This window comes from Lissotriton helveticus, chromosome 11 (assembly GCF_964261635.1).
Source record: "Lissotriton helveticus chromosome 11, aLisHel1.1, whole genome shotgun sequence".
Classification (NCBI taxonomy): domain Eukaryota; kingdom Metazoa; phylum Chordata; class Amphibia; order Caudata; family Salamandridae; genus Lissotriton; species Lissotriton helveticus.
Window position 1 is genome coordinate 441722714 of NC_136072.1, and position 9199 is coordinate 441731912.

Here is a 9199-nt window from a genome sequence, read left to right on the forward strand (position 1 = left end):
CGTATTGGAGACATTGACTTCCATCACTCCCAGGAGCGGTAGTGGTACCCCCATACGTGTATAGCTTGCCCGACCTTGGTGTAAGCTGTGGTCGAGGGGACAGTTTTTCATTTTGGTCTCAGTCCATTACGTTCAAAGATGCGCGTGTGTCAATTAGCGCATGAACTGTGGTCCCTTTGACCTGCACGTGACACATCGGAGGGGGTCTTTTTTTCAGCCTGACCATTCAGCGAAAGAGATGATGAAAACATCATTATCGTCCTCGTAGTGGGCAGCAGCTCCTTGTCCCTCTAACGTCAGGTGGCGTAGAGTCGTGGCGCAGGCTCTTTGTGCACCTCCTCTGGATCACCCACCTCCTCCGCGGCTGACACTGGCATAGTAGTTGGCTTTGCCGCATTTGGAGCAGGTCTGCCCTCTTGCCGGGCACCGGTCCTGTGCCTTGTGGTCAAAATTGCAGTATCCGCATTTCCCTATGGACCGACTGGGCGGGGCCCGCGGGTGTGCTGGTCCGGGGTGCCGCTGCACTGCCTCCACTGTCTCTTCTTTGACGTGAACTGCTTTTTGTGCTGGAGTAGCTGAGCTACTGCAAACTCGGACGGCCTCCATCTCACCTGCTCGTCTGTCCGACAGCTCGTGGGAGCGCGCCAGGACACGGATTTCATCTAGGGACATGCCTGGTTGGCGGAGTATCTGGCGTCTCAGCATGACGGTCTTGCACCCCTGAATGATCTGTGCACGGATCTTCTCCGGTTGATCGATGTTCGTGCACATGCGGGCGAGCCTCCTCAGCCTAGTGTAAAACATGTCTTCAGTCTCTACCTCGGTTTGCCAGGCTAGAACGCAGTTTAATCCGCTCATAGTTCGGGTTCATTTGTGGGTCGAAATGCCTGTTGAGGCGCATTGACCGCTGCATCGTAGTCGTGACCACCCCCCCATGTTTGGTAATGTCTCGAATAGCTCGTAGAGCTCGTCGCCCCCAAAATGAATCGGCAGGGAGGGCTTCACTGCTCTATCAGTCACTCTGGTCCCCCTAAAGTAATGGTTGAGGCGACCTAAACAAAGCTTCCACATGGGTGTGGATGTGGTGGGGTCGGCAAGCTGGCTGAAGGGGGGTATGGGTGTCACTGACTCGCGTGAAAATGATGCTGGTGGTGCCTGCGTGGGCGTTTGTTGTGGCGGTGGATCTCCCATGGTGCGCCAATTGTTGTCCATATGTGCTGTGAGTATAGCACTGCGGAAGGTGGGCAAGATTCTGTAGCGGCACTGCTATTCTCGCAGCGTATGACTGTGCGCCTGTGCTAGACCTTCCCTGCTCCTCGAAGACGTCTCTGGGCATGATTGCCTCTACGTGCCACTGTTAGCCTTGATGGGTAGGGCTAGCCTGCAGCAGGAACCGTGGGCCAGTCGCAGACTGACTTGGGGCTGCTACAGGACACAGGGGGCTGAATTCGGCTTCCAGGCCGAGGTGGGGGGGTGAGGCACACCCTCACTAGGCCTCGTGTCGGGCTCACCGGTTTGGTGCTGCCTCTCATCGGACCCCTGCAGGGCGGGGCCTACGCTCCCTAGGCCTCAGAGCATGCCAACGATGCGGTGATGAGGAGCCGCGGGAAGCCACGCACCTGCCGTGCTGTTTGTGCGGGTTCAGGGGGCACGAGTCGACCGCCAGCAGCGACAGGGACACGTCGGTGCTCTTGACCCGCTGCAGGTAACCGCCGTAGACAGGGGCGGGATCAGCATGCGTGCCGTGCGGCCGCAGCGGGATACAGTCAGCAAAGTCAGAGCTGAGGCGGGGAGCGGCTCACCTTGCTGGGGCGTCCCCAATCTTGATTGGCGATGTGAGCGGCAGACTCGCAGCTTCGCAAACCGGTTAGTGAGGCTGCCGAAGGGAGGGTGAAGGTCAGGGCACGAGTCGGGGTACCACGCGGGTGGACGGCATCCCCCCACTTATTTCCGAGGGTTTTTCAGGGTGGATGCCGTCCACCCTGCTAAATCAAAACCGCGTCATACCATTACAAAATGGGAGCGCGGCGCGCACAAAGTAAACAAAGCATTTCCAAGTCCAAGCACGCCGGTCACCACGCCCCTGCACCTACCAGGTGCACCGTTGCCAGGGTACCCAATAGAGTTAGACGCCAAGGATCCGACCTCAACCAATGAAGGGGTGGGTCTGCAACTCGGCAGTCCCGCCCACCCGCAACATGCCCTTTATTTTCCGGGCTTTCCTGCAATTAGCTCCTTTGCTTTTTCGGAGCGAGTGACCCCCTTGACTCGGCTGCGACTGTCCTCCTTGCCTGCTGCCTGACCTGCCTCCGCTTCCTGCACCAGACTTCCCGGCCTCGCCTGCTGCCCTCTCCAGTCCCGGCCTCGCCTGCTGCCCTCTCCCGGCCTCGCCTGCTGCCCCCTCCCGGCCTCGCCTGCTGCCCCCTCCCGGCCTCGCCTGCTGCCCCCTCCCGGCCTCGCCTGCTGCCCTCTCCCGACCTCTTTCAAACCTTTTTACACGGATTTGAATGTAAGTAGTATGATGGTGTACCCTTGTGTGTTCTTCCGTGTGTTGCTGTTTCCACACTTGTTTGCGTTTCACTGATTTTCTGATGGTGTATTTTTGCTGTGTCTCTATTTGTCAGCCTGTGTATGTCTGCTAGTTGCTGAAAGTGTTTATTTACTGCTGTGGGAAGCAACTTCCGCGCTAGTGCTCTGAAGTTTGAAAAACAGCGCTTTTTCGAAAACTTCTCTTTCGATATCCTATCCTGGGCCAGTGCAGCAGCCTGCTGAGTTAATTTTAGCTTAATGATATGGCTTTCCTTGCTCTCATGCGCTCTAATCTGTACTGTACATCAATTATTTATTTACTTAGTTATGTGTGTATTTATCGTGGTGTACGTGCAGTTTAAGTCTTTTATGGAGTGTATACCAATTGAGCAATATTTAGCGAGAAAAACCAATGCAGTAAAAAACGCTGGTGTCTTTTTTAGTAGTATTCTATTCGGCAAGATATAACCTACGCAGAATTATATCTCTAACATTTTAGAAATTCTGCATATTATGTGGTCCAAAACAAGGACTTTGCGTACGACTTATTTGATGCCCGTTCAGAAGGAATGTCGTAAATACATGTTTTCAACACTTACATCTCTAAGACTATTTGAAATCCTGCCTAATATGTGGTTCAAAACAATGACTGCGAACCATTTGCTGTATTTAATAATTTACAGAGTAAAAGGATGCTGGTAACTTTATTGAGCAATGCCCTCCTCTCAAAAAATTCTCTGCCCAGGCAGCACCCCGTGATGAAGACACCACACAGGGCCACAGGGAAGATGTCCCACAGAATCTCTGACCACACTCACAGAAGTTGTAAATTTACGTTTGAAGTGCATTTCTTTCTGTTATTGAAATTCACTAAGCATTTTATATGTAAACCTGGAAAGCTGCAGCAGTCGCAGGTTCCCAGAAGTAGTTTTGGGGATCTTGTTACAAAGGTGTTTTAACATGCTTAAATGTAACAGGCATAGCTTTACCCACGCAGAACCATAGTGAAACTGCATTGCAAAACTTTTTTTCCCCACTTGGAAGACATTTTTTTTCCTATTGCAAAACGTATTCCTCTAAGCATCAGCTGGTTTTGTGTGCATTCACTCCATGCTGGATTAAGATTTACTCCTGTCCTTGCCAGGAGTAAATCTCCAACCATATCCAGAGTGGGAATGTCTCTTGCTAAGTTTGTGAAAAGAAAAAAAAATGGGTGTTCACAAAGTTTGTGGGCGTTCCACCTGCTTTCCAAACCATTCCCTATCATAGAATGCTACGCTGTGACCAGTCTGTATGCAGATGTGCTCACTTATAGGTCTGCATCAGTCTGTAGTCTAATCTCATCTTCAAGATTTCACCAAAAAAGCGCAGGAAATGTATTTTATAGCCCCATGTTCCACGTCGCTCATTTGCAGTAACAGTGTAAGATTATGAGCAAATAAATAGCTTTGTGAATGTAAGTTCATTTTTTGGGGAATATAAATCTATATTTTCAACCATAAATACCAATTTTTTCACCCAAGTTTAACATAGCTGTACAAATGTTTTTGTGCAGTAGGATCCCTCTGCGCATAATGAGGTCCAGTCTCTAATAGGACAACTGTAAGGCGACGGCCTGGGATGTAAACCCAGCTTCCCAACTTAACAAATTATTGTGTAAGCTTGAGCATATCACTCTATATCCCATTGTCTGAGTCCCCATGACTGCTAACATTGTGAGTGCTTAGAACCCACCTGCATATAAGTAAAATCACTAGAAACTGTCCCATTCTGTTCAGCTTCAGAGTAGTTTTCAGTGCTGTGCTACACAAGACTCCTCACTCACAGAACACACAATAACATGGTGACCTCACCCTAAGGGACAATCTCCAAAGAGCTTCCAAGAAAAAAGGGATCCGAAAGGATCTCACTCAAGAACCATGCCTCTTAGCACCTTTACAAGCAGTTTCCGAGCAGTGTGGACTCTGCCACACAAAGACCTTGTTGTCATCCTGCCCACCAGCAGCACTCATACAAACAAGCCACTATGGAAGGGAAATGTGATGCAATGGTTACAATGCTGACTTTGGAAGCAGCAAACCTGGGGTTTAAACCCCTCTTCCATGCTTGTCCAAACTTATTGTGGCCTTAGGCAAATAAATCTTTATTTCTGGCATTAGTTTCCCTATCTCACATATTGGGAGCCCCTAGAAACACGAACTCGTGCTTTATGAACAACACAGATATTTCTTTTAAGATTGCAAGATTACATATCTGATTCAGTTCTCAGTGTTACACTTTGCATCACCCAGCCTTTTGGCACTGGCAATACTTTTTGCTAATGCTTTTCTGCATCGGCAAAAAGAAAAAATATGATTGTTTGCTGATATGCAACACTAGCAACAAAAACACAAGAGCACTTACGTGTAAAGATGTGGCAGCTATTTTTTCTTTTCTTTTTACATTTCATTTATTGTTCTAAGATGGAAGACGCCAATCTTGGTGGGGTGAATTAAAGAAAAGTCCAGGAGAAAGCATTCTAAAGAAACAAGCATTTGCAATGCAATAGGGCTCGCATTCACGCAAGTTTGAGCTATTGGAATTATAAATGACAATGCCTTTTATATTTATGTTTTGGGTTTTAAAACATAGATAAAAGGCATTGTTATTTACAATACTAATAGCTTAAACTCTCGCAAATGCAAGACCTATTGCATTGCAAATGCTTGTTTCTTTAGAATGCTTTCTCCTGGACTTATTAGTAGTGGTGGTATTAGCAGTGGTATTGGTGGTGGTGGTATTGTTTGGTGGTGGTATTGGTGGTGGTGGTGGTATTGGTGGTGGTGGTCAAACTTTCCTGTAGCGTTTTGAAAATGTGTTCATGTCACTTCGCTCAATTAAGGCTACACTGCCATCCGGGACCACAGCACATTTTGTTTAAGGCTTTCAGTCTTGTACACTAGCCAACTTCCTGCCGTGATGTCACTTCCTGTCGTGATGTCACTTCCTGTCGTGATGTCACTTCCTGTGACCACGCCTACCTTGGAGAGTCCCCCCACTTCTTTTTTTAGGACTTGTGCCCTGGTGAAGGTCCCTGTATCCCTTGTCGCCAGCTGAGAGGCTCGAGACAGATGCACACCGGACACTTAGTATGTTCTCAGCCAGTGATCACGTGCAACCATGGCCCGTTTATTTGTACCCTCGGACCAATTCCGGTCAAGAGGGGTGTGTGGGTGATACAAACTATGGGAGAGGCCGGGTGGCTCTCTACAGTGGATATACAAGCCAGAAGGGTTCGGTCTCAGAAAATGGTAGTAATTAGATGGCAGCAGGCTCTGCTGCCCCTGTTGTCATACCAAACGGGAAACTGTTTTTATTTAACAGAAACGCCTATTTCTTTAATGGCACAGGCTGCTTTGACAAAAAAATTATTCCCGTTTGGGAATATAAATGAAGGGACTGAGCTTCCCTTGCAGACCTCCTTTCCGGCATTCGTCACACAGGATTGCATATTGCAACCAGCCTAATTAATATTCATTAGGAAGATCACTTTACAAAACCCTGCTAGTACGAATTTTGAGATGTGAATTGTTAGTACATAGGTCACATCGCAAAGCTACAGAAAGGTCACAAAAAATGATATGGTGCACAATTTGCAACTACTATTTGTGACCTGCTGGGACTTAGATTCAGCTCAAAAAGTACAGGTAGGTAACCTGTTCTGAAAGAAATAGACTGTAGTAATTTATGCACGTACCAACGCAGATAGAATATAGAAGTACAAGTAAATAAGCTGTTTTGAAAGCATACAGATTTTAAAAATGTTTACTGCTCTTTGATTTTTCTTCATCCAAGTAGAATTGTCGAAATCCCAGTGCTAACATAATCAATTATGATCATTGATCCTTCAACTGTTTGTTGCATTGCTTATAGGTCCAAGGCAGCACAAGCGGAAAACACACCTTTCTTCCTGAGCGTCAAGAAACCGCAATTGATCAAACTGCGCTACATAGACACTACATTAGAAACAAAGAACATGCAGACAGAAAAGATAGGCATGTCTATATGAGATCAGACACCCAAAACTGGACCTTTCAACCTGGAAAATATCAACATTCTGGTGAGGCGTGGGACCATAGTGAAAGTTTAACTTCAGAGAGCCCCTGCGGCACGCCAAGAAGTGGCTCCTACTGCTCGTCACAGTGCAGCAGCCCGGCAGTATCGGCACAATGCACCACACAGTCCAAGGAGAGAATCTCAAGCCAAGTAAAGAACTCTGAAACACAAGAAGAGGAGACAAACGTTGACACAGGATTTACTGTGTTGCTTTCTGAATGCAGTCCCTCACCCCTAACGTGGTTTTCAAGCGATTTATACAATAACCTTCCCTATCATTCAGGGCTACAGGACTTTCCAACCATGGAGGTTGGCTCACACAACCAACTGCGCTGTGAGAATCAACCCCATAATTCTTCAATTGGTGTCAGCACATATAAAGGAGCTGGAAAAGGGACCTTAGAGCTTCACACACAGTCTTCTACAAAAAACCATGGAAATAAGGGAGAAGAAGACGAAGAATTTTTTATTTGAATTTTAATGAATGTGCTGGAAGAGCTCATTTGAAATTGTATTTCGTTAAAGCATTGTTCTAGAATGAAGTACTGGAGCATGAAGGGGCTTCTTGACAAAAGTGTAAATCTGTTGTAAGATTTTCACATTCTAAGTGTTCACGGTGTATATTTATAAAATCTTTTGTCAAACCTTTACCTTTTGTGGTTTCACAGTGAGTCAAAAAACATTGCAGATATGTGGTATGATCAAGGCCACTGAATATATACATCAAGACAGGGTCAAAGTTTGCAGCTGAACTATATAAATTATAAAGCAATGAAAAGGGTAAACTATTTGATTAAAGTCAAATTTTGGCCCAGTTAGATTATCATTTTGACACATATAGGTATTGATATACATGAATCCTAATGGCTTAAAAAAAAGTCAAAGGCGCCGCAAGGAGAAACTTATACACATTTAGCGAGTACCATTCAAAATGTTATTCTTCAGTTGTAAATTATTAAGTGACCTAGTCACAATGGCATTTGGAGCACTGTTTTTAGGGGCCTAGTCAGAAAGTAGTACTCCTGTAGTACTCTTTTAAGTACTATTACATGCTTATTTGAATTGGCCCAAAAACATATAAATTGGGAATAAAATTGGAATATTCAGACAATATTCCTATACAATAAATGGACTTTGCCCTCATTGTACTTTTAGTAATAAGGATGTGGATGTTTTGGGACCAATCCACATCAGCTTTTGAGAGTACGTAAAAGAGTACTCTTGTAGTACTATTTACTGAACTCATAAATGCTTTTGTGAATTGGCCCCCAGGTCTGGCGTGGGTGTACAACACAGTGTTTTATGAATGCTGTCATGTCTGCCGCCTTCAATATGTCTAACGCAGTTTCAGTGTTTCATTCAATAGAAACCTAATCTACAGGTACAAGCTTAATAAAAAAAGGCCTCTTTTCTTTCTGCTCAGAACAGCCATCCTTTAAAACCTGTCACCTAGATCTGAGTGTTTGGTTTCTTCCGTGTACACGATTTCGGGATTCTGGGAGTACCCTTTTTGAACAGAAACAACATTAGGCATTACTCATATATCCTCTTTAAACACCAGCTGCTTTAGATTGCATGTAAACACTAATTAGCATCTGCAGTGAAACAAAAAAGGTAATGTCAAACATGGATTTTTTTTGTCTAAGGGGTTTGTTTGCTTTGAATATAAAGTATGAAAATATTTCTGCCATTTCAATATGCATTTGAGCAGATGTTAGAAAATATTCTTGCTTCTTTAGTATGGGAACACAACAAACGGACACAATTTAATCACTTAGAGCCTAATTACGAGTTAGGCGCAGCGGCGCAATGCCGCCTCCGCGGCGCCAAACCCGCACAAGGACCGCTGGCCATATTAAGAGTTGAACTCCTATAACACGAGTTCAACTCGTAATATGGTCGGCTTTCCTTTGCCTTTCCCATGGTGGTGCCTGGAAAACAGGCACTGCAATGGGAATGGCAAAAAAGTTCCAGCACGGCATTGGACGGTGACATCCATGCTGTGCTGGAACTTTGTGGGGATACAGACAGAGGGGCACATGTTGTGCCCCCCTGAATGTATCCTCATGGGGGGCTCTGTAGGGCCCCTTTAGTTCCTCCACCGCCAGCCTTTTCATGGCGGGACTCCCGAAATGCTGGCGGTGGACAAACTCGTAATATGCTGAGCCGGACTTTGCCCGTCCCCGCAAATCATATTGCATTTTGGCGCGGCTGCGCCACCGCCAGGGAATGACTGTTCTCTGGCACAGCCAGTGGTTCACTGCCGATACGACTTTGAAAGCCATAATCAGCAAAACGGTGGACCGCCACCCCATGCGCTACTGCAAGTCTGGCGGTCGCAATTTATAGGAAGCTGCAACGATTCCATATGCAGGGTTTTTAGCAAATGCTGATCCATTTCTCTTGAAGTTGCAATCAAAAAGTTGTCAGCAACGATGCAGCACTAAGACACAAATTGCAGCTTTGTTTCCCATGATTTATTAAGCAGTAACTCCAGCCGCGGCCTGTGCAGTGGAGGGGCGATTTTCAGAGACGACGACGAGGGAAAATCAATTATTTATTTAATTTTCTGTCG

At 46.1% G+C, this 9199-nt stretch overlaps 1 protein-coding gene across 1 annotated transcript in view; it reads left to right on the forward strand.

Annotated features, from left to right (window-relative positions):
• Window positions 1-7751, forward strand: part of FAM124B (family with sequence similarity 124 member B) — an 85466-nt gene extending 77715 nt beyond the window's left edge. The window contains exon 3 of the mRNA XM_078665957.1: window positions 6442-7751. Within this exon, the coding sequence (XP_078522083.1) occupies window positions 6442-7098 (657 nt within the window). The 3' untranslated portion in view covers window positions 7099-7751. The remainder of the gene's footprint in view (window positions 1-6441) is intronic.
• The last annotated feature ends 1448 nt before the right edge of the window (window positions 7752-9199 follow it).